The sequence below is a fragment of the Drosophila pseudoobscura genome, chromosome 2, assembly GCF_009870125.1.
Source record: "Drosophila pseudoobscura strain MV-25-SWS-2005 chromosome 2, UCI_Dpse_MV25, whole genome shotgun sequence".
Taxonomy (NCBI): domain Eukaryota; kingdom Metazoa; phylum Arthropoda; class Insecta; order Diptera; family Drosophilidae; genus Drosophila; species Drosophila pseudoobscura.
This window is the reverse complement of record NC_046679.1, coordinates 15,973,080-15,999,404: the sequence shown is the minus strand read 5'-3', so window position 1 is coordinate 15,999,404 and position 26,325 is coordinate 15,973,080. Positions and strand designations below refer to the sequence as shown.

Sequence of the window (26,325 nt, the reverse complement as noted above, 5' to 3'; positions counted from 1 at the left end):
GATGGGGTAATGACGCGTTTCAAATACAACAACAGGAACAACAAAAAAAATGTGATACCAAAGGAAATTAATTAAGTGCATTCTGTTTGCCAGCAAGCAGACGAGTTCAGCCCCGTTTAATGAGTGATAGGAATACTACTCCCAGTCCCAATTGGAGTATTGTTCAAAATTTAATTGAAATTTATACACTGGGAGTTTAGGGTGGGACTTGGCTTTTATCGGCTTCTCACTTGCTAATCTCAAGGTCGGCGCCTCTTTGCTGTTGGGTTTTTATGGATAATTAAATGTCGCGACTGAGCTTTGGCTAAGGCTCATTTCGTCCGAGCCAGGCCGATGGGCCTGATCTGGTCTCTCTCAGAGCATTCCCGATTGGACAATGACTTGGCCAAAAACGTATGAGTCTCCTCTACTCCTCTCCCCTATAGCCTCCAACCGGGGGCTACTTCCCATGGCGGTTATGATTAATCACAATTGTGTGTTGCTATCAATTTTAATTTCATTATAAAAGCTTGCATTACATACTTCGGTCTTCGGCTTGGGGGCCCCAAAGTAAAGTCCGGCAAACAGAGACAGAAATCCGAAGCCCAGAAGAGGCACATGACACCTCGAAAAAGAGAAACAGAGGAAACCTTTCGAAGAAGAAGAAGAGCTATGCGCTATGATACCATAATCCACGAATAAAACTAAAGAAACCAAAGAGCAGCACACACACACACACACACACTTCAACTCGCTTACCAAAAAGCTCACAAATAGTTCAATGAACTTTTTGTTTTTGTTGTCTCTTGTATGTTGCTATGCTGGCTCTCTCTCTCGCTCTCACTATCTGCGGCTGTTTCTGTCTCTCTTTATTAATGTATATATGTAGTATCTCTCTCTCTTCCTCTTCCTCTTTCTCTGTCTGTGTTTGTATTTATTTATGCTTTATTTTTATTTGTTTCGCCTATTTGAATTCAATTTTTGATGCAGCTAAGGTGGGAAATATTTGTCTGCTATGGCCACAAAACACAACCTAGAAATGCATCGAAAGCTCGCTCTATACGTATCCACATTCACACAGATACACACAGATGCAGATACAAATACAGAGGACCAACCTAAACATAGATATGTTTGTTTATAGATCGAATCAACTTTACAACAATCCGATAACGAGCGCCATGGAGCTCTTGTTCATTTGAAAATGTTTGGTCTCTGTGTTTTTTGTGCCCCAAAATATTGTCACGTAGCCCCACCATAGCCTCTTCCGTGCCCCTCTTCGTTGTTAATTTTGAATGAATTTTGATCGGTGCGCATGCAGTTTGTACGCCACTCTTTATAAAAAGACATTTTCACATGCCTCTAATCAAGTGTGAATAATCCCATTTTGGGACCCGCCACCAGGCAAAAAGCCTTTAAGCTTAATTGTTATGCTGATAGAGGCGCTAGATGGATTGGTTTCAGCTTCATGCCGAAAAGTACACCGAAACAAAAAAAAACAACAACAGCCCAGAGTCTCGTCTCACCTGACAGGTGTACTTATACACAGGTAGCCAATAGTGCCTCCGTGTGGGTGACTCTGAATGCGTATGCGTGATCGTGTGTGTGTGTGTGTGTGTCAGCCAGCTCACGTTTCGTTTATCGTCTTGGGGAGCTCCAAGCTTGGGAGTAAGTTTTTTTTTTCCATTTTTTTGTTGTCGTTTGCCCAAACACTTTGATAATTTTACATACTATAAAATAATTATGACGATTTTGACATGTTCAACGCGTCGAAGAGTTAATGCTCTTAAAGAGTTGTAATGGGATGGAACAACAACAAATTTGTATTAGATTTAACAATTCGAATTTTTATATACATACATATCGCACGTACGCTAACCCCCGGCTCCCTCGGCATTGATATTTTATAAATAAACTAAAGTTATTCTCTGTTCCTTTAGATAGCAATTCCACTCCCTAGATGAGCAAATGATTGCCCAAATTCGATACACCCCATTCAAGGGCTTCAAACTGTCGAAAACTAATATGTAATAATAGTTTTTTAATTGAATTGTCGCAAATATCAAGTACTTTGTATCTTTCAAAGATATTTTGGTTGGATTTGGCGGGCTGATATATTTTTTGTTTTGGTTATTTTTTGCTGTCTCAACTGTAGGCGCGTGCGTTTGTGCTGATATTAATTAATTGTCATGTGCTTATTACACAATCTTTCTGCGAGTGGGAGGAATGGGTAGCGTGATGGTGAGGCTGCGACTGAGGCAGCGCTGCTTACGCAATTCAGTGGCGTTTGTACAGGTGCCTTGCGGCTGACGTCACTGATAGCAGAGGTAGCCCTCAGACTCAGTCTCAGTTCCAGCCTCAGTCGCAGCAAAGCACCTAAGTACACAAACATTTAGATATTTTTTTGCGGCTGGCTGTCCCGGCCAGGCTGCGCAATTTGGTTAACTTGGACTTGGCCAACAAGCCTAAAGTCAGTGCCAAGCAATGAAAATTGCAACGTGTTTTGGCATTAGACGTGAAAGTGCGAGTTTGCACTCGAGTCTGGCCCGGGCACCGGGGAGCGTTCCGTTGGCGGTTGGGGCGTGAGTGGGTGCTCGGCCACTCGCTTGGACAGTGGCTGAATTAGAGAGGGGACGAGAGTGGAACGGGGGTCGGGCTTGCCTACACCAACGTCAGTTAGTTTACTTTTATGGCACGTAATTTGCAATTGGCAAAACCAAGTCCAAGACATCCAAGACGTCGACAGCGTCGACAATAAATGTGGAGAGCTGCCTGCGCACACATATTGCAAGCAAACTTTTCACTTTTCATTTTGCGCTTTTCCATCCAACTCCACTGCCATCGCCATTGCTAGGGCTATGTCATCAGGCCGGGCGCTGACGATGTACGTGCCTCTTGAGCATTTTTTGGCCTGTTGGCCTATTAAGTCCCTGGCCCGTAGGGTTCTTGCATTTACTTGGCTGCCGGCCAAAGTCTCAAAGGCTTAACGTAGCCAGAGGCCCACAAGGAAAAACCCCCTTTCGGCCACTCGCTTAATGGCCAATCTATGCGGCGACCCATTTATCGCGCATATTGCGCATACGCCCTGTTGAGCCTGAATCAAGACCACCGATCAATGACTAATCGAAAATTAAACCGAAATGTAACATTTGGCACGTGAATCGTTCGAAAACTATGCGACATCAACAAACTAACCAAATATGCCAACTATTTTTCTTCTCTCTTTTTTTCACGGTTTTGCCAAAAACTGAGAAAAACAACAACCTACGACAAAAATATTTGCAAATTAGGAGAAACTCTCATATTTTTCAGGGTACCAACTACCAACTGCTGGCCGGGAGATGAAACCAAAACTGAAACTGAAACTGAATATATAACAAAAGGCACTTGTCTGGGTGAAATTTTCACTAGATATTCAAATGAACAGCAAATGTGGCGGCAGCTGCCGCTGTGTATTGGATGTTGCCTCTACAAACAACCAACACACAAAAAACGGAAACCGTTAAAGCCACACAACAACAACAGCAACAACAAAAACAACAACCACAACAAGAAACGTTAGTTTTGGAGTCGCTTTCAAATTGTACGAGCTGCTGGTAGTGCTGGGGCTGGTCCCCACCGCCTCCATTAATGAGGCGTGCTCCGTTGTTTACCCCACTTGAAAGCGACTTCAACGACGACGAAGACTACGGCGACGACGACGACGCTGTTGAAGATCAATGGATTGTACGACTGCCCAAGCCACAACCAAAAACCAAGACCAAGAGCAAAGTGGCTGCTGGTATTGGTGTGTTGGTCTACCACTTTCGTTGTTACTGTTGTTGACTTTGAGCCGCCAAAGCTTTGAGCGATTTTTCATTGGAATAGAAAGTGAATTGAATTCGTTTTCGCCTCTATTTCTCTCTGTTCCATTGCTCTTGAGGCACCATCGCTGTCGCTGTCGTCTTTATTGGTGCTGCTGGATGTTTACTCTGAAAACCCCACGCGGTATCAAGCCGTAAGCGAGGAAGATCCATCCACCAGATGCTGCTGAGGAGACTATCTTCCGAAAAATTGGAACATGTCATTGACCTTTGGGCTGCCCGAAAGCAGTGAGAGTGCCGTTCGTTGTTTATCTTTCGGTTTTACCCGTTGTTATTGTTGTTGTTGAATTTGTTATTTGTCCAAGGGAAACCAGCAGCGGAAAAGAGAAGCTTTTACTGGTCGGTCATGGATTTTACTAGAATGCAATTATTAAGATTAATTGAAAAGGGATCTGGGACTTAGATCAAATCTCTCTTATATGAGATATCTAAGTAGTAGTGAGTACATTGTTATTAGTATTTCTATAACAAATTTGTGTATACTTTAAGAAGACTTTCGCCCTTAAAGCTGATGAGGAGAGACCTTTAAGAACGGTAGTAAAATGTGCCAATAAAACATCCTTTCAAGGACCTTGAAATATAACATTCTTTAGAAAAAGTATTGCAATTTTTCCAAGTTCATAATTTAATTTGAAAGACTTGTCGTTGATAGACTTTATTTTATATTTGATGCTGCCCAGGACTTTAAAAGATTGGTAATCGGCTAGATCAACTTTATTATAGTTTGAATTACATATAAGTATGAACGAACTCCAGAGACATTTGGTATTCGTTGTCGCTTTCTATTTGTCGGTGATCTTCTAGCAGTTTCCCATACGGTATCATCCAGCCACGGGCTGCAGTCCAGTCCGCTGAGTCGATTTCTTTTACAAAATGTGTAAATTAAACCCCGGGCAGCAGCAGCGGCCAATGAGTTTATTCACCTTTCGCCTAATTATCAAAATACATAAACGAAATGTACCAAAAAGAAGATACTCTCACATATGTGCATATGTACATATACATATGTATGTATTTATGTACACAATATATACATTTATGTATATCGCTACAAAAGCTCTGATCAGGCCGATGACGAAGACTCGATCGACTCGACACAACTTCAATGAAATCAATTTTACGATAATAATTTTTTGAAAGCCCACAACAACCACTCGGAGAGAGAGGCCTGTGAATGTGGTGAAGCCCTGTCGCTTCATAAACATTGAATCAGTCCCAGGCACACACCACACCAGCCCATGTACCGTTGGAAATTTCTTGCTTTTTCTTTTCTCAGCCTTAGGATGTGTGTGTGTGAGTATTAAATTGTTTTGTATGTATTTTGTTGCTTTTTTGTCGTTGGTATTGTCTTGAAGAAATGTAGGTCAAGTTATAACGTGAGAGAGTGTGTGGGGCCAGTGCCGAGCCGTGTCGTGGCTGGTGGGACGAACGAAACGATCAGGGAGTCGAGTCTTCTGTCATCCCGTCCCGCCTCTGGCTGACTGAGATCCAGAGTCGGAGGCGAAGTCGGAGTCACAATCACAGACAGATCGTCAGACGCAGTCCAGGCTGTGGAAGTATTTTCTAGTAGCTTCCTCCCAAGCCAACTTTCACTTAGAAAGTTCTGCTTGCGGTTATGCCGAATCGTTTTTTGGTTGCTTGTGAGCCTCCGCCGCTTCGAGTCTGTCTGTCTCTGGCTGTAAGCAATATGAATGAATATCCAGCAACAAGTTAACTGGGTCAACGCTCGTGTGGGCCTGGGAATATACATATGTATCTACGAGTATCTATCTGATCTGAGATAAGCAAGCGATCGTAAGCGATCTTAAGCGATCGCTGGCGAATGAGATGATCATTTAATTGCATTTTCAATGCTGCCTGGGAAAGCTTGCCGTTAGGCGATGCGACGTCATCGTGAGCAGAGCAACCTTGGCGATCAGCTGACAGCCGCCGAGCGGAGCGGCTCCGTGTTCGAGTGCGAGTGCGAGTGGATTTCCCTGAACTTCATACTGAAAAGCTAAGCTAATGTGTGTGTCTGTCTATTAATAGCGCATGCTGCTCTCATATCCGTGTGTCGTCTGGCTGGCTCTCGCTCTTTAAGTTTTCCTCTCTCCCTCTCTCTGTGTGTGTGTGTGTGTGTGTGTTGCGTTTAAGTGTACTTCCTGCTGGAAAAACTTGCTGAGCTGCACAGAGAGCGAAGTGGAGCTTTTGCTCTCTCTGTCTGCCTTGCTCTCAGCTGTTCTGTGCGCTCTCAGAATGCCATTGCAGTTCTCAGTAGTTGTTGTTCTTGTTTGCTGGCGTTGTTGCTGTGCTATTATTGACCTAATCACTTGTGGAGCACAAACGAACATTGAACTTTTACTTCCGCATTAGCACTGCATATAGCATATTGCATTTTCCGTAGTTAGCAGATGATTCTCTCATCAGTCTCGAGGCTTTGCCAAACCCAATCCCAATCTTTATTGATCATTTTAGCCAGCCCGGCCGGCCGGCAGCGACCGCCCAGTGACATTAATTAATGTCCACAGATTCATCAAATATGCGCTGGCCGTTTGGAAAATCATATTTTATGCGCCCCCCGGCAGCAATTTGTCCAAGGCAGCGCCCCCAGAGCGAGAGAGAAACAGAGCTAGAGATGGAGATAGAGATAGAGAGAGCAGTTTAGACCTTTAAAGAGAGAAAGAGAGACAGAGTGTGGGCCTGGAAACTTTGTTAATTTAATGCGACAATTTTGTACGCCTCTGGCACCCGAGCGTACCTGGACCTGCAGCAGCTATGGGCTTGGGATGGGCTTTCAATAAAAAATGCATTCGAAATTTTCAGTTTTAAATATGATTTTCTTTTAATATTATATTTGTATGGGTGTTTGTGAGTGTCTGAATGGGGAGATTGGTATTGGGATGCTTGTCGAATGTGTAGATGTATAAATAGCTTAATATGCTTACGATCTAAACAAATTTTGTGCTTCATATTGTTCTCCTCTCCTCGTCTTTACTCTCACACGTAACGTACAAAATATTCAAAACAAAAATTGAGCAAGAAAATGCATGAGAAACGTAGCAAAAATGAACAAAAAATATTGTTTGCAATAAATAATAATATAATTTAAACAAATGAAACTTGCTCTTCAAATATGACACTAAATTTAATACTTTTTGCATAGTTTTTCCATCTAGAAGCAACACATACAAGTATAACCCATGAATATATATTTAGATTCGATTCGTATATATACTATATATAACATATATGGGTGATATGGTAGGATATACGGTTCCCCCGTTTGTGTGTGTGTGTGTGTGGGTGTTGTGAACATCAATGAACAATATTTATATTAAATAATATGATAATAAATAGTTAATATAATAGTTATGGTAATTATACAAAAAAACTACATAAATACAAAAGTTCAAAGTTCTGTGGATCCGGACATCCTTCCGCGAAGGCCGTACTTTCTCCGGCGCCGACAGCTGGAAGTCTCCTCGCGGCCACGCACGCGTAACCAGCGCGCGCCCCCAATCATGCCCAGAATATTTGAATAAGGCAAAGGCGGTATGGGGTTGTTGTTGTGGTTGGTTTTGATGTTAGGATGTTGATCCTCAGTACTGCCCGGTGGGATCTAGGCAGTCCTGACGCCGTTTCTGGCGTGTGTCTTTTGTGTCGCGTGGGCGACGGTAGGTTCCTGTGGGATCCAGCATTTTGTCTGATTTTCTATAGCTTTTCTTCGCACCGAAACGGTCTTCTGTGTTCACTTTTTAGCCAGGTATTTGTTGGCTGGATAGAGAGGGCTGGGTTCTTAAACCTTGTGGCTTAGTAGGTGCCAGTGGGGTCCAAAGCGAGCGACATTTTGAGATTGATATAACGATTTAGATAATGTGATAGATAATATTTTTGTAGCTCTATCTTTTGATAGCTCTTTGATCGGGCTCTTCTTCCTTCCTCTTCAGTATTGACCGGTGGGATCCAGATAGGCAGCCATGGTTATATCTTGGTATTTATATAGGGTGATTGATATAGGTTTGCAGATTTGCAGTTGTTTGATAAGTTTTGGCTTTTGGACTGTGGACTATTGTTCCTCCTTCTGCGCTCAGTACTGGCCAGTGGGATCCAAGTAGGCTGCCATTTGTATGCCGTGTATGTACCAAAAATACTTGAATGACAAACCGAAGTCTTGTTGTTTCTGCTGCTCTGTGGTCTCTGCTGCTTCTGCCTGTGCTCCTCCTTTGTTTAATTTAAATCAACCTTATGCTGTCTGCTTATATACCATATATACCATTTATATTGAACTTTATACTGGTTCTCTTGGCGTTGACTGCGCTGTTGTTGTAAGTTCTTTTATTATCACCAACAGTGGCTGCTGTTGTTGTAGTTGTCGCTGGGTTTCTTGGCTGATTATACAGCGTCGCGTGTGTGTGTTTTAGCTCTTTTTTTTGTTGGTCTATAGTTTTTGTGTGGAAGAGTCACTGACACTTAAAATCCATTAAATACTTTTGTTGGATTGTCTTTATTGTTTATTAATAAACGGCTGACTGCCTTTTTGTATAGTTTGTTTGGTTGCTTTTGCGGGCAAAAAGGTCGAAGCGACGCGTGTTTCACTTTTAAAGTTGGTTCGAAAAATCTTACAATTTTTCGATTTGTGATAAAAGAATTCTTTTATTTTTACTGAACGATACGGAAAAATCTGCGGACTTTTCGGCTGTTTGTGGCTGCCTGGGGCTCTTGCTGTTGCGATTACTGCCGGAGCTGAATGATCTTGCACTCTCGAACGTTGTCGATATTTTGATTTGATTTTCGTCGAGCCGTAAGCTTAAATGCTCGACGGATGGCGACGACGACGACGACGACGTCAGCAGCAGCGCACGGAGAGAGCGAGCAGCGGCAGAGGCAGGCAAGAGTGGAGAGCGAGTGCAAAAGAGAGCGATAGCTGGCAGGTGCGTTGCTCTTAGTTTGTGCTCTTAGCAGATCGCTTGCCGGAGAGAGCGAGCCAGCCAGAGAGCATTTCGTCTTTTTCATTCATGTGGCCAGGTGAGATAGCTGGAGACAGGGAGCACTAGAGCCGCGTAGCATCGCTCTTCGTACCTTCGCACGAAGGCAGCACAGCACACACACACACAGCACATACACGATCGCACCCACTTGGATTTCATTCAAGAAACAGCTGTTCGCTCGAACTGCGACACGATCGAGTGCCCTCGTTATTCTCTTGCCGATGTGTGTGTGCGTGTGTTCCCCGATCTTCCTTTTGGCGTTTTGCATCTGTGTGTGCTGCGATCCTACTTCACGCGTTTGCATCTACCTTTCGCCTGTGCATGAGTATATGTGACCCTCGGCAGGTAGTCCTCCTCGCCTATTGGTGCTCCCGCCTGCCGGCTTACGATCCTGAGGTGCAGAGGCAGCCGGAGGCTCCACCCACATTTGGGTCTTCGATAATTGATGTCCCTCTCCTGGCCGTGACTGTGCCAAATTCGTTTAGCTCGGGCTCTGTGCTCGGGCCAAACAAGTAGCCAGGCAAATAGACATGCTAGCCCCGGATTTATACTGTCGCCGCTGCTCAAACAGAACCAAGTGAATCCTTGCCAAAATGCTAATATCCTTATGTGGCATAAGTCCCAAATTAATGGTCTTTGAGCTGGCGGCGCGACGGTCACTGCCCACTTTACGTGACATTTGTGGTAGCCTAAGCCCGGGCCAACTCAAACGGCTTAAGCCGTTCGCAACTGCCAACTCATAAAAAGGATAAACGCTCGGCATGAGTCAGCAAGCGGCGGCAACGGCAACGGCGACGGATGCTTCCGCGAAATGTGACACCAGAGGCAGTTCCAGCCCATCCAGAATACACGATATAATCGGCAACAAAAAACTTCTCGAAAATGTGGCAGAATTTGCCAGTTTTTAGCCTAAAATTGGCATGGGACACAGGCCCGTGTGTGACAAGTCAGCTGTTGAGGGCGACAGACGGCGGGACCGGACCGATTACAAGATGTGTCATCTGCAGCACAATAGGAAATATAAATCCTTTCGTTTTATTACAGCGACGTAAAAAACTGAGAGAAGGACTTCCGGCACAAATACAAATGATTCGATTGAAAGGAGGCACGAGCTGCGCTGCCAACCCTTTGGCACGGGTCTGCCCTTTTGCTGGGATCACCTTGAGGCCACTCGATCCTGTAAGATTATCGGCACCAGCCTTTGGCACGGGCCTTTGCTGAGCAGAAGGGGGGAATGACACTCCAAAGTATGATCTTCTATTAGAACCCGAGGGATCTGAGACTATTAAGACTCACTAACTATTCCTTCTAGATTCGTGCTGGTTCTTAGGATTGGCTGAACAGCTGTTTTTTCTTGGGGAGCCAAATGCTAGTCCTTCTGTAAGTCAATATGCAGTGCAGTTCCGTTAATCTATTTGCCTTACCTGGCGTGGGATTGGGATCCCTGTCCCCCAGAGAGTGGTACCTTTCAGGGATGTACCCCGGATGTAAGCCATCCGCGCGGTATTTTGGCGCTTCCGCTTTGCATTTTCACTTTTCAAACAGTTTTTGCTTTTTATCGAATTCGTTATGCATCGTTTGGGTTTTCATTTTCCTTTCCGCTTTGCACCTTTTGTCCCGGCCACGTGCCACAGCCAACATTTGTTGGCACAACTGTCAGTTCGGGGAGTCGGGAGTCTGTGCCCCTCCATCTATCAGTCACTTTCCCTACCGCCCGCCTTTACTTAGTAATTCGATCAATTCAATTCTTCAAGGAGGGGAGCCTGGACGGCTGCTGCTTATGCAATGTTTGCCGAGGGCCCAAACCTCCGAAAAAAAGACAGACAGAAAAAAGAAACGGTCTTGGAAAATTTTTAAAAATTTGGGTCAATGTTCCGACGGTTGCCTGTTTCTTGTGTACTTCGGTTTTGTGCACATTTAACAGTATTTTCCGCTGACTTTGGTCGCTCTTGGACTTGGCCATGCAATGCTGCAATTTTTCTTGCCAATTTTCTGTTTGTTTTTCATAAATTGCAATGCCAGAAACTTGTTACTGTTGGTGCCTAGAGTTGTGGATGTAGTTGTTATTGCTGCCTGCCTGCCTCGTGTTGACAGTCTCGGCAGTCGTGCTATTGGGCTGGGACTTGCTCGTGGCGACTGCTGCACTGCCACTTGGCCCCCCAATCCACCTAACTGGCTGCTCTACTCCTGACTGCTTGGCACTTGTAATTAGCTCCATGCGGGACAAAGTTGGCAGAGTTAACTGTTAGTCGTCGATCCAGTTGACCCACATAGTTCAGGTGGATCTGGCGTACTGCAACTTATGTTGGTAAGCCAAGATGTATCTAGAGATGTGTCAACAAAACTGGGAGAAATGTAAGATACTTACTTGATGTTCATTACTTGAATTTCATTTTGCCCAGATAAACATTTCAAGTTTATTCTTCATAAAGGATTTTTCGTTTCTTTGTATATTGAATCAGGATACAAAATATATATAAATATATATGTATGTATATGAATATAAATATATCAGTACCATTCAATAATACAATTCCAATTACAATGAACCCATAACTTTTTTATTTTTTAATTTACAAATAATATTGTTAATTTTGGTAGTTCCCTTCTCATCCGTAGTATTAATCCTGTTGAGGGGAAAATATATGTATGCAGCATTTGTAGATTTTAGTCGGATATTGTACGTTCGTTCTGTAATGTATCTCGAAATTTGTATATGTTTTCTTGTTCATAAAATACCTTCGAATTGCATCCACTTGTTTACGGTCAATACTCCCCGAGAACATTCTAGAATATAATGCCAATGACAATCAGGGAGCCATTTCCCAGTTCCCGCAACAGACGTTGCGATCCACGTGCTCGCCTCGCGCACCAGTATAAATTACTTCGTGAACTTTTACTCCAGATTTGGTCAAAGAATTTAATCAAATACGTATAAACGTGACTGTGATGGAACTTTTCTTTGATTTCCAAACACCCGCAGCATCCGAATTGCCATCTGAGGCAGGCCCGGGCCCAGTGAACGTTCCAGTAGAAACACCAGCACCAGCACCAGTCCACGTTCTCAGTTCGGCCTGTCCACGTATTTCGCTTGTAATGACTGGAGAATATGCTAAATATCTCTATCTGAGAACTGAATATGGTAAACTGTCGCTAGATTGGTTCATAACAGACGCCCTGGCGTTGACGTAGACGACGAATGCAAATCGCATTCGGTCTTTCTGTCTTTCTGTCTTTCAGCCAACGGCAATTGCCGAAACTCAATGAAAGTGGTGGCCAGGATATTAGGTAAGTGTGCCGCCATCCGCTACGAGGGGCATTACCCGTTAATGGCACCAATATGATACCAAAGTGGCGAGTACTTATCAAAGTGCATAAGAATCTGCATATGGATGTGGATGCGGAATATATGGATTTGATTTCTGATCATTACATAGTGCGGTCACACGGTCATTGGCCTGCTTGCGCATCAGAAACGTCTCCAGTTCTCGATCTCGTCGCGTATCTTGCAGATACTCCTCATGTATCTATAGCAGCTGAAGCTGATGCTGCTGCTGCTGCTGCTGCTGATGCTGCTGCTTCTGGTGCTGCCCGGCACGTAAGCGGTCTTGGCATCTTTCACCATGTGTTGGCGCAGCTTACGCAAAATTATTTATGAAAACAGAGCCGGTAACAAGAAATACAACAACTCCGATTCTCTGCTATCAATCAGAGGCGCTGTCCCAACTTTGGCTATGGAAATCGCCGGCCAGCCACGACGACAACGTCGCCTTCTGTGGAAATTCAGCATCGATTTGCATATATGACAAACGGTCGCGGCGGGCAGATTATAATTATCGCGGCTGCCACTTGCAGCGGCGGTCCTCAGATACAAATGTATCCCAAAGTGCGTATCTCGCCTGCATGAACCTTGTCCGCGCTCTTATAACAGCTCTGTTTCTGTTTCTGATATTGATTTCATAATTTATCAGTGCCCGCCAGTCAATGGCCATTAGATCAATGCACAGAATCTCGGATGCATAACAAAGGTGCCGCATTCTGAATGTATTACGGAAAAGCAACCCCACATAAGATCACGAGTACGACTGCAAGTGCGAGTACGAGGGAGTTTAGGGACTCATTTTTGTTGGGAGTGGGAGAGCCAAGCCAGATGACAAATCAATCTGTTTGCAATCAAAAGCGAGTGCCCCATGGCGCTGTCGCGATTTTCACCCAATAAGGAAGCAAACCAGAAACAGCAGCCAAGCAAAACATTGGCCGCCGCCGCCAGCGCCACCGCCACCAAGCAGCAACAGGCCCTATAAATCTGCTCTACCACCAGAAACCAGAGACTGAAAACTGAACACTGAAGACCGGGAGAGTCCAAAGCCAGACCAGACCAGTTGCTCCGGCTGGCTGCGACTGCGACTGCGACCAGTTGGCCTGGCCTATGAGGCAGGCAGACAGCCATCGGGCAAGGGGCTGCGCGCAGAGCGAGAGGAGAGGCAATGTTGCTTGGAAGTAAAAATAACCTCAGCTAAGTTCACTGGGGCGAGGTTGAATGAACTCCCAGAGAAATGTGATGATTTCTCTGCCCCCAACCATTTGATGTTTGGTGTTTGGTTCGACTGCAACTCGTTTTTGGATGGCAGGCCGCCGCCAGGTCCGGACTCCGGATATATCAATAAGCGGCCTTTTTCCTATGGCTTGGGCTGTGCTCTCAATCCGCGATTGCAGTCTCAATTTCTCTCAATTAACGTTTGTATTTTGCGAGCAATTTGCGAGAGAGACATCAGCGACAGACGACAGATACAATTAACTTATCGCGAAAAAGTTTCCGGAAACGGACTGCCGACTGCCCACACAATCGGTACGGGGAATCGGATGGGTACTGGAATGGGAAGGGATGGGGATTACTGATGGGGGGATATAGCGAGTACCAGGAAAGCAAGTGCAATAATACTTGTATCACAGACTCGGTTCTGTCGGCTCGCGTTTAATATGTTTGTTGACATCCAATTAGAGCGATTTCCTTCCTCATTAACAAACGCAGCAAAGTATCCATGTTTCGCCTTGGGTTTCGACTATGAGATGCCTCTTAAATGGGGGTCAGTTGTAATTATTGTGCTCCTAAAAGTATGCAATAATTGCTCATAATCTATATAGTATATCCATTAATATATGTATGGAGATAGTGCAAGCACCCATATACCTGAAATACCCTTTTGATAACATATGGAGACGGAGAGCTGTGAGCTGGAACGCAGACGTTGATGTTTTTTGAAATTTAACTCAAGCGTCAACAAATTATAGCACACATGAACGAGATGCACTTACACACACACACACACACGTACACTCTGAGTCAGTCTCTCACACACACTGATATGTACATTCGCACACACGAGAGTGCAGTGGAATCACGACAAACAATTAGAGCTGCTGTGGACATTGTTAGCGATGCATTTTCATAGACATAGACATGGACACATCATCATCATCATCATCATCATCCACATCACTATCACCTCACTCTCACACACAGCCAGTGTTGCACGCACACAGATCCGCAATTAGACCTGGCAACTCTGCACGCTTAAAGTACAATAAACCCAGATAGCAACACACCACACCACACCACAATGATAGTCGCAACAGTCGTCGGTCGTCTCCGTCTCCGTCTTGTGGGGTTTTTGAACTTGCTCCTCTCTACACTATCTCACTCTCTCTTTCTCTCGCTCTCTTGCGCCATCTCCCTCTATCTCTCTCTTCCTATCTCTGGGCACTGTCTCACCTCTTGCCATTGCCTCGATTGCTCTGCAAGTCTATGCTCTTGGTTCCGCTGCCTGGCGGGCTGGTGCTGCTTCTGTTGCGGGCTGACTGAGTTTTATGACGTTGGCGCCGGTTTATGGCAAACATTTAGCGGAACGTTTAGCAGCCAAATGGCTTTATTATTGATGCCAGTTGCCGGCTGCCAGCCGGCCCAACGAAAGTGAAAGCTGCGCATTAGACTCAAGCGATTTGGGGCAACTATGTGAGTCCGGTTGGGGGGTTCTAGAGCGATGCCACAAGTGTGTGTTTGTGCCACTGATTTCAGAGGTATTCAGATTAATACAGGGCATTTTTGTTGTATTTTTGTATGCCTTTATATATATATACATATATATGTATATATCGGGTAATTGATTCACACCACCGCTTTTTAGTTGTTGCACATAAATAAATGAATTGAAACTTACATGCAATAAGGAAAAAATTATTCCAATCAACCTGCTGCAATGTATGTGTCTCTCTTATATCCTTGAACTTTGTACTTATGTATATAAGAGATAACTATCATCCTGAGTTGGCCCTTGACCTCAGCAGACTAGCAGCATAGCAGCAGCAGAGCTACTGAGTGTCTCTAAGCGCGGGCTGTTCCACCTACAACAGACTGCCGTCAAACAAGTAGCATACATAAGAGGACATTTGGGCTAAGAGCTCTCTCTGGCTCAACCCCACGCTCCACTCTGTTGGGTAGTAATCCAAAGCCCAGGCAGGCTCATGTACAAGGCACATAATGCCATTTACAAATCCAGACGGAAGCAGTGCGGTGCGACAGAGATGGGGAGCTCGGCTCCATTACATGGCATGAATAACAAATCTAAACATATGTACTACACATAAATATGTGTACCCCTGCGCTGCTGAATGGAGAGCCAACAAAAAGGGAAAAAATAACGAAAATGGAAAAAATACGAAATTGGGGTAGGTGGAATGGAGCACTAGGGGGGGCGGTAGTGGGTATGGAGGGGTGCACTTTGGCCCAGACACATGCCGGGCCAGACGAGCATACACACAGAAACAGATACAGATACTGGGGGCAAGAACAATGTGGCATGGCAGGGGCGAACGTGTCGACATGGGGTTGCTACCCCTCACATTGTCGCTGCAGGCGATGATGATGATGATAGCTCTCCCCCATCCCGCTCCGGCCGCCACTTAATAGCTCTGCCACTTGCGGCACATCCTGCGAACCTATTCGCATTTCATATACTTACATCATTGCGCTTGTATTGGTGGCGCACTCCGCGACCGGTCGGCGGCATGTGAATGGGGAATGTATACTGGTGCAGGGATGGTTGGAGGGCCGCCGGGGGGTCGGGGGGACTGGAGCGGCGGCAGCAGAAAGAATTGCATTTAAATACATTAAATTGTGTAAATAATATGCTACACATGTTGCCAGTTCATTAAATACATGCCACAGATATACATGCCTAGACACATGTAGATACAGATACAGATACAGAGGTACTGGCACACTCTGGCACTCTGGCACTCTGGCAAACTGTGGCACACTCTGTGACCTGTATCTGTGTGCGATTGGCTTACATGCCACATGCCACTGGACTGGAGTGGCTTTATGTGTGTTTATTTGACCAGCAATTTATTTATGGCATTTTATCAATTTTATTTTCACCCCGCTCTCTCCCCGCTTCCCTCTATTGTCAGAGGATTGGATTGGGTTTCGTTTCGTTTCGGTTGCCCCTGTTCTGTTGGCCCGTGAGAGGCACGCGTTGTATCTTGCTGTACGCCTGTTGCCATATCCTTTAAATGCAACTTGTGCGGCATTTTCCCGCTGGGCGTGTTGGCCCCGGCAACCACTTGAAGCCACTCTTTGATCCTCTTGAGCTAATTAAATGTCGAGAGCGGTGACTTGAGCATGCACGCCGTGGCGACATCAAAGCGTCTCTTAAGTGAGTCTATAATCTTCAAAGCTCCAGAAATTCATTTTGAACAGGCTGCCAGCAGACCGCAGTAGGACGTTCGAAATCTTCCCCTGCCCCACCCGCCCCTCGGGTGGGGGCCGTCTGAATTCCGACGTTCCCCATACCATATTGGACTATGTCTCGTGTGTTTATTTTTTCAGTTTGGTTTTTTGTTTAACTTTATTTACCGTGCGCCCGTGCCAGGTCATGGAACCTGCCATTGCTGTGAGTGTTACGTGTATGTACTGCCACCTCATCCGAATGCCGTGCCCCATCCGAGTGCCATGCCCCATGCCGTATGGCTTTGGGGGTGGTTTGGTGGTGGAGTGTGTCATGCGCACAGCTGGGTGACTTTCTTCTAACTGTGCTAATGCATACCAACGCCTACTGCTGCCTCCTCGGCGCCTGTTCACTTCTAATATTGAAATTCTCGCTTAGAATTTTCTAACGTTCACGCAACGCCAGACCACGGCCGACACACCCACCCAAAGGTACGATATTAGAATTTTTACCTTCCTCTGGCTGGTTTTTGTTGTTTTTTTTTGTCCTACGCTACGCGCTTAGGCCGTGTATTTGTCACACCTGAGTCTGAGTGGAAACGGAGCGCCACAAAGCAGGCTACTTGCTTTGCTGGGTGCCTGCTGTGGCCAGGTAAATTATGCAATCTTTAACAACGACAACGGCGGCTACAGCGGCGACAGGTGCGAGAGCCAATCGACCGACGGTGGTTCTTGCCGCAGGAATTGGCGCTCATAATAATGGATTTTTTCGTATAATCCAACAAGGCGAACAGCAATCGGTTGGGTGGGGCCGGAGCGCCGTGTAATTCCATTAGGCCGTTAGATAAAATACACTCGTACGCTCATCCCGCTCTTACGGGTTTCCGTGTGGGTGGGATTACTGTTATAACTAAAACGATGAAACTATAGTGTTTCAAAACTAACAGTATTACCATACCAGACTATCAGGGGAGCAGCAGCCACGAGCAGCACCACCAACTATCTCTGTGAACTTTCACTACCGCAAAATAGTTGAGCTCTCACTCTCTCACTCTATCGCTATTTCTCTTTCTCTCTTGTTTTACCCACTCTTTACTCTCCAAGAGCGTGTGTGTGCGGAAGGCGAAAGTGTCCTGCGCTCTTGGCACTCTAAAACTACACATGTGAGGCGGCTAAGAAGCGGCAAGAAGATGCCACCCAAACCCCTCGCAACACATGCCAATCCAAACACTTCGGACAGTGGCTGCTGCTTAGCTAAGCAACCCTCCTTCACATATGTGGAACCTCACACATCCATATAGATCATGCAACCCCCAATCAAACCCCAAACCCCACACGATGCTCGGGTATTTTTTGTGCTTAGTATAGCATACAACTATGCGTGGAAACTACCCCCGGAAAAAGAGAGTTAAGGGTCGCAGTTGCAGTGACTGTCACAGTCACAGTCGCATAGTCAGTGAAAGTAACCCTCAGCCGTATAAAGCGTTGGGAGCAGAGAACCAGCCAATAGGCAAACCAACTTATTTCACCAAAAATTCCAGCCACAGCAAAATTCCGCGCCAGTTGCAAGAATTTTTGGAGCCAGCAGAAAAATACCGTCATTAGGCCAGCAGACGCTTTGAAAGGCAGCGCCGTCGCATTCCAATCTGATGACGCTGCCCCAAAAATTGCAAAATACTTCAGAAACAGCCGAAAAATGTGAACATTTTTTTAGCGGGGAGCCCTTGGCGCACATGACGCCAATGGCCCATGGCAACATTGGCCGCGGCGACAGTTAAGGACGCCTTATTGACAGGGGAACAGCAGCAGGAACAGCAGGAGCAGCAGAAGGCCCACAAGCATTTGGCAGAACTTTAAACGGAAGTGTGCTTAGGAATTCCACTTCCGGTGTGCGGCCCTGGTCGCCTGGTAAATGAAAATGCATCAGTTCCGCATGTGTGGCAGCCAGCCTCAGCAACACAGCCAGATATCTATCTATTTATCTATCTATCTTTCTGTGTATCCCGAAATTCCTGTGCCGCATCCCAATCGCCCTGCCGGTTCGACGATTGACGGGCGTGGCCGGGGCAGCTATTGATCCATTGCATGTGCCGCACGCGGCTGCCAGCAAGCGGCAAGCAGGCGATTCCCGGAGCACCCGCAGGAGCACACAGTTCCAGTGTCTGTGGGTGATTGCGCATACGCCACGTGCGGCAGGATTTAAATGTGAAGCGATGCCTGCAATTTTCAAAATGGCGCCGATTCTTAAAGTGCCAAAATGCGGCTTTTGTGGCACAGGTACGCAGAAGCAGCCAGGCAGTGGCTACTAAACGTTCGCCCATTAAATATTCCCCCACCGCGTGTAGACTGCACACCACATATACTCGTAGTGTTGTAATAAAGCAAATGAATCGACCTCACAATACCCTTGGGGGGCGACAAAGCGAAGGGTGTGGCCACCCCCAAAGGCCACACACTCCCTCTTTCAACCCCATCGGGGTGGATGTGGGTTGGGCTTCACCATACATGAAAAGTCCTCATTGAGGACTGGGACCCCCTCACGTGCTCCTCTCAATATTGAGTGGCTTTAAAAAAATACTTTCGAGCCGAATCGAGCAGGGAAGCATATCCAAAGACATGTGTTTCTAGATAAAAAACGTACGAGTACGAGTATATGAGAAAAAAAAGAAACACTTATTGTTGGAATACAAAAAGAAAATCGAAAAACCAAAAAATTCTGCTGCTGGTGTCGGTGACTTTTATGGCCATTTAGCACGTCATTAAAACGTCAAGTCATCAATCTTCTGGCTCATTCGAACAGGCTCGCAGGCAGCCAACCAAGAAGCCAAGAACTTCCTACCGAGCCCGGAGCGAATTTTCGGCAGAGAACCGATGCTATCCTCCAGCGGCAGCCACGCCCTGTGGCCCCCAAGAGGCAAAATGCCAAGCGACCATTAGAAAATTTCCATTTTCGTCACACGATGTCAGGGCAACAGGAGGCGCCGGCACGGCAATAGAAAATACTCACTGAAAGAGCCCCAACTAAACAGCTGATCCGGCTAGAATGCACGAAGGACTGCCGCATTCCAATCCCCATCTGGGAGTTCTCGGCGCCTGTTAGCCAGATATTTCTCATAGAAATGTTAGAAAAAGAAATTCCTGCTCGTGGTGCTCTGAGCAAAAGCTTAGAAATGGCATTAGAAGCGACGTCTCTCTTCCTTTGTGTGGCTTCGGGCCACTGTCACTCGAGGGTCATAAATTTGACATTTTAATGCGAAAACAGTCAACTTGTCGGCGTCGATTTGGACCAGGCTAACAGCAACAGCCAACAGGCTAATGGAATCCCAATGGAAGCCCCCTCCCATTAGGGGATGGACATGCGCAGTAGGTGCTTCGGGAGCGGGATGCCTACACGTGGGAGGTAGGTTCGTCTGAGCGGAACATTATGAATGCCAGTAACGGGAGCAAATCTGTCTGAGTCTCTCTCTGGCGGTACGCCCCCGACTTACTGTCCAACTTTGGTTGCCTATTACCCTTACGATAATGATAAGAAATTTGCATGTCCTGGCCACGTGTCTAGCGGCTGTCTGGCCTCAGACCCGGAGAGAAAGTGAGAGAGCGCCGCGTCAGAAAGAGTCTGCAAAATTAATCAATGCGCACGTTGCGTGCCAAACTTGGCGCCTAAACCGACTTCCGCGTGGGCGTCGCATTCCGTTGGAGAAAAAGAAATGCTGTAGATTCTGTTAGCAGGCGAACAGCAACGGTCAGTAGGTGATAAATACCAGAGGAATCCCCACTCAGGACTCTCGTTCTGCGCAACTGCAGAGAGAGAGACACACAGAGCGAGGGAAAGTGCCAGCAAGGAGAGAGTCAAGTGGAGACGGCAATAACTACGCGTTGGCATGTACAGTGGGCTGAGGAATACAATACTAAATTACAATATACAATGAAAATGAGTATTCCCTTATAAGAGAAAGATTCCCAAAGAAAGAAAGAAAATAGTGAACAAAATATTATCCGAGTTTTGGACGGATTTCCCTTATGTATGATTGATTCATCATATCTCAAAGAATCTTCTATTTCTATACTTTCTTTCTATACTTGCGCTTCGAAAATGTATCTTCCTTGCCCACTGTGCTCGGTGCACCATCCACCCCCTGGGGGTCCTTTTCTTTCCTGGTATTGGTGAGTACTTTTGTAAGGCTCGTACAATGTGTTGTGTGCCCTGAAAGTCCCCGCTGCAACATTTTGTAATGGGGTTTTGGGGGGTGTGGGGTAGGTCCTGGGCCGGTGGGGACCCTGTAAACGGGCGTACATTGTTGCCGTGCTGGGTTTTGCTGCCTGCCTGGTACCTTTTACAGGATTTCGTACTACAAATCTACCAAAAATTTACATGTCACCCCCACGGCGACGTTTAGTCAGTGTCGTGTGCTTAGCGGGCAACCCTTACAGCCAGCATGTGTGTACGGATAAGGAGCATGTGTGAGTATGCATTGTGGGACTCCCCTAGCGATTCTACTGACGGGTCTAAGACGGTTTCATTGCTCCTGGCTCGCTGGGGCCCTGATACAAGTTTGCATATTTCTAAATTCTAAGCGCATCTGCTTGAGCGACTCGCCAGCGGCCTCAGGTCTCTGGCCCCAGCCCCGGAATCGGAATGGGCTCACAACGAAAGCGAGAGTAGAAGGCTCACCCTTATTGAGAGCTCCTTACCCTTACCCTCCGAACAGGAACCACTGTGACTGCTGTTTTTTGTATGGGTAACAATGGAGGAAAAATAAGAAAATCATTTCCTTGATAGCATCAGCATCCACACACAAACCTGAGCTGAGCCGTGCCTTCGTCATAGACAATTGGCACCCCGACCGCAGATCCAAAAGGATCTTTTCACTTTTTTTTTTGTGTACCTTCTCTCTTATATTTTTTTTTTTCGCGGCTGCCACACTTCCTGGCCAGGCCACAAGATGCTGCAATGTGAGGGTGCCTCTTTCACTTTCAATAGCCCATAACAAATAATAAAAAAAAATACAATGAAATTATAGAAAAAACCCGAGCCTCTCGGTTTTTTCTTTCGATTTTTTATGCAAAAGACACTGAGAGATGTGGCAGGAGGGCGCCATGTGGTGCGTGCCAGTTGCCACGGCATTGAGGGGCATGGGCATGGAATTTGGTTTTTTATGCCAAACGGATATGCGATATTCCTGGGCGTAGTCGGGCCAGAGCCAGAGCAATCTCCACATTTCCATTCGAGTCAATGGCTTTTGTGGTCGCTTAGCACGCGTCCGCCGCAGCTGTTGGACACGCGGAGAGATTCCTTAGTCCTTTGCATATTTTGCAGCTGTCAGGATGGATCTATCACGCCCCCAGCTACGGCTACTGATGCTGATGCCGATGCTGCTCCCTACTCATACTCCCCCACTCCTGGTCTAAATCTTCTCAATCAGTTGTCCACTTGAACGTGCTGATGTCCTGGCGTGTGTCCCTGGTACCTGGTGGCTCACCTTTCTTGATTGTTAATTGTTGTCAACGCATTCGTCACACTTTTGCTTTATCCGGGCCGGACCGTATCCGTCAACTGGACAATGGGCCAATGGCCAAGGTCCAATGTGTCAACGGCTGCGTTAATAATGCGATTTGCATTTTCCCTTTCCATGGCTTTTCCATTTCCCTTTTCCCTGTTTCTGTGTCCTTGTCCTGTTTAGCCTGCTGTTTGATTGAGTTGTGCCTATTATGCAGCTTAATCTGCACCTTTCATCCCGACCATCTTTCCATCCCTTGGCCATTGTCCACTGTCTGCTGATGGCCAGGCCCGGTCAGCATTGGCTGCGCCGGCTTAGTTTAATTTTGTGAACATCTTTTGATTGACAGCCACATGCCAATGTACATATCCTAAACTGAATAGCCAGATAAATACAATTAAATGGATTCTTAAGTGCAGCTTATCGAAATAAGTATTTAGTTTAGCAAATAATCACCAAAATTAGATTAAAATTAAAAGTTAAACTCAAGTGTATTTAAATTAATTGAGGTAAGTCCGTTTAAAAAAAGAGAAGTAAAAAAGATTTTTGCTTGCCGAAACCCGGGATTGAACCGGGGACCTTTAGATCTTCAGTCTAACGCTCTCCCAACTGAGCTATTTCGGCGCTGTGATGGCAGTGGCGATAAGTGGCGTGTAGTCACGCGTGCTCCGTGGAGGTGTCTACAGCCCCATAGCCTGTCTGTCTCTAGTTGTTGCTGCTTTGGGGCTTATCTAATCGGCAGTGTATTAAAAATAGAACCTTTGCCCAGGCCGCCGCAGAGAACTCTCGGCCGAAGTCAAAGCCAGCGTCGGCGCCGAAGCCATCAAAGTCAAATGCATTTCAAATGCGAAAAGCTAATCACACAGATGCAGATACACTGTCCAAAATGTCAATAAATCGAACAATTGAAACTTCGAATAATCGTATTTATCTATTTGCAATGAATACTTCATATAATTGCTAGATCTCTTTATGAGATCCTGTATATCTGTATCCATATTTGATTTGGTATAAAATATTTTCCTGCAGTGTGACTCTCCGATTTAGTTGGAAGTCTCCCGTGGCTGTGTGTTGCTGGGGCCTATCTCGTCGTCTCCTCAGTTTGCGGCCAAATCATGTTTGTTCCGCCACGATGGCACATGGCATCTAATGAACTATTGTGGGCGGGGGAGGCGCACCAGCACCAGCACCAACAGCAGAAGCAGCAGCAGCACGAAGGAGGAGCCAGGGTCGCGGAGATCAGTGTTGGCCGGGGTGTCGCACACAGTTTTGCTCGCTGGGCAACAAATCAGCCAGCGACCAAAACCAGAAATGAAGCTCCAGCTTCAGCCACAGCCACAGCCCCAGACCCAGCCTCAGCCTCAGCTTCGTGTTGTCGTTGTAAAAATGTTTGCTTGCACGCTTTCCAATGGTTGCCGCGGATGTCTTGTTGTTGTTGTTGTTGTTGTAATTGTGGTGCTGCCGCTGCTGTAGCTGGTCGTGCTTTGCGGTCGTTGCCCCGCTGTGACGTCACCGGTTCAATGGCAAAATGTGACCCAGATTGTCTGAGCTGCACAACTAAGCTATGGGCCCCCAGTCTTAGTCCCAGTGTGAGTGTGGGCTGTCTGTGTTGGCCATGTCTCTCTTTGGCTCTTTAGAACGAAGAGCGGTTAAAGAGAGTGCGAGAACATTGATCGCTCTCTCTTAGCTGCTACTGCTACTTCTAAGCTCAGCTTGCGATGGATTCGGCTGTGCATTGTACTAGTATGCCCTTTGAAATTTTTTGGAACCGGCCCCAACTTTCTCCAATTCATCGCCCCGCCATTCCTGGCTTTTTTTTATCGAAATGGGGACACACGATTGCCCGGCGGCTGCTCCTGGGCCAACTTCTCACTCTTTTGTTGCCGTGTCCGTGGCTCTGTAATTACTGCTGGCCGGGCCATGTCCACTGAGTCGAGCCCAAGCCTCAAGACGAACTCAAATTCAAAACGAATGCCGGCCCGGGAGAGGGCCAGAGTCTCAGGCCCAGAGTCTCATGCCCAGTGCCAGTGCCAGTGCCAGGCAGTGTTGCGTGTAATTTGTTATTTTATTTTATTGTTATTATTACCGCATGCGACGTGCACTTTATTTTCATTACCAGTTGGGATTCTTTTCATGCATATGTAACTTTGTAGTGGTTGCTGTTGTACAGGGTACAGGGTATGGGAGAGCGGGACTAATGCCAGGCATCGGAATTGGAAAATGCTCTCATACGAGTAGTTGCTGTGTTGCACGTGTGAATGTTGCTTCATCTGGGAGTTGGGAGGGGCATATGCCTAGGAATCTACTACTACTACAAGTCTAATTGGAAATGCACAAATGGAAATTAATGGCTATAAATAAAATGATGATATGCCCAATTTGTTCTGAGTGGACGCTCCCTCTCCCTTTAAAAAGTTGTACTATAATGAATTATCTCCTATATCATCGGTTAACTAATGTTATGTAAGAACAGGGACTCTCTTCTTCCGTCGGAAGAAAGATGATACAATCCTACATTAATATATTCGATTTATGATAATATTATATCTTATGGATATCAAGACTTTTTTGTGGTGCGGTTTTTTTCGGTGTAGTAAATTCCATTATTGTTAATCTTTGTGCTTCAAACCCACCTGATATTCCAAGATTCCCAGAACTTTAGTCTGTACTATTTCCGCGCTCTCAAATGGACCTCGACCCATTGGTGGGGCACTTTCCCAGCCACTCCCTCCCCACCCCTCCGTCTGCCTTCTTCAAGTGTCAATTGCTGCTTATAATGCCTCCAGCTTGGGCGCGCGACAAATCAGACGCAATCTGAGCAATTTTGTGCAATTCATTAAAACGATTTTGATTTGATATTGGCTCTGAGCAACTAATTGCGCTTTTAACGACTCCCGCTCCTTGTCTCGCCCACTCTGGGCTGTCTGTCTGTCTCGCACACAGAGAGAAGCACAGAGAGGGACAGTAAGTAAGCCGCTTGAATCGCTCTTTAAATACATTTTTAATATTCATGAAAGATATGTACATCAGAGAGATGGAGAGAGAAAAAGCTAGCTGCAGAAAGAGAGAGAGAGAGAGCAAAGATCCAAGAGCGACGCCGGCTAGGGCCATTAAGATAGTGGCCATCGGGAATAGGAATGGATATTGGGGAGGGGGGACAGCTCCAGGCCTCACACAAAATTAACAATATTTATATAAACAAGTTATAAACAATGTTGGCCTAAACAGTGACAAACACAAAGCGAGAGAGACAGAGAGAGAGAGAAATCCCCAAACCAGTTGGCGCTCAGCGCTCTGTTAAGCGCTCTCTCCACACAGACACCGTTCTCCCCCCGGCTCCCCCGCCCGCTCCAGCTGCATTACATGTACGAGGGACGGATGCATGAGAAGCCCGGCACTTCCGCATTACTGAGGCCGACGTCGGCAGCGGCCTGCATTGTGTGCATTGCTCGCTCTCCCTCGCCTTCTGCCTTGCCGATCTCTCTCGCTCTCTCGTCCGTGCTCACTTGCGGTTTCGGCTTAGAGCTCTTTCTCTCAATTAGTCTTTTGAATTGGCGCTCTTTTGAGGCTCTGCTGACAATCAGCTGTTTTTGTTTTGCTTGAACTTTTGCCGGTTTTTAAGTCGCTCTCTTGATTCCCCTCCCTCCACTCTATCTCTCTCTCTGTACCCCTCTCACTGTTTGAACCGGGCTCGTTTGCTTTGAGTTTAAGGCTGGCAGCTCTTACACACATTAGCATGTCAGTCCGACCCTGCCCAATGTCAATCATTCCTTGGCCCTGCCGAGAGAAGCAGGCCAAAGCCGGAACGGCAACGGGTATTACAACGAGCTTGGACAACACAGCTCTGTGGCTGTATATTTGTATGTGTGTGGATATATGTGTAAGTGTAATCTTTTGTGGCATGGTCACACTGACAATGAAGACGGACAACAACAAAAATACCATCCAAAAGCCGCCAATAATAAGTACACCGAAAAAAAGCTCACCTTGATACCCCAGACTCTAGATATTCCTATGGATATTCCATCCACAGTTAAACCCTATCATCATTATATTATTCGCATGATTTTTATAGAAAAAAATATCATCATCACACACTAATATCTAATATTTTGTTCCAGTGTACGCACACACATACTCGTAGAAACGAAACGCACTCTCACATGCTAGGCTGGAGCTTGGTCTTAACTTGGTTACAGCATTTTGGGATAGCCTGCCTTCCCCGGGAGTTCTGGCTCTTACTTACACACTTTGTATGCTGCATATGTGTGGAGCATGGAGCATGGAGCACA

The 26,325-nt window shown here is 46.1% G+C and overlaps 1 protein-coding gene and 1 non-coding gene across 2 annotated transcripts; both read right to left on the bottom strand.

Annotated features, from left to right (window-relative positions):
- Positions 1-7,273: 7,273 nt before the first annotated feature.
- tal-AA (tarsal-less AA) lies at positions 7,274-8,631 on the bottom strand. Its single transcript, XM_003736576.3, has one exon. The coding sequence runs from the start codon at positions 7,517-7,519 to the stop codon at positions 7,421-7,423; it is 99 nt and encodes a 32-aa protein (XP_003736624.1). The 5' UTR covers positions 7,520-8,631; the 3' UTR covers positions 7,274-7,420.
- A 13,953-nt stretch (positions 8,632-22,584) lies between these two features.
- Positions 22,585-22,657, bottom strand: TRNAF-GAA (transfer RNA phenylalanine (anticodon GAA)). The gene has a single exon. It is a non-coding gene; the product is annotated as a tRNA-Phe (tRNA).
- Between the last annotated feature and the right edge of the window lie 3,668 nt (positions 22,658-26,325).

What these genes read in the sequence shown, in the direction of transcription:
- tal-AA (XM_003736576.3), bottom strand. Translation starts at nt 7,519, where the DNA reads ATGCTGGATCCCACAGGAACCTACCGTCGCCCACGCGACACAAAAGAC.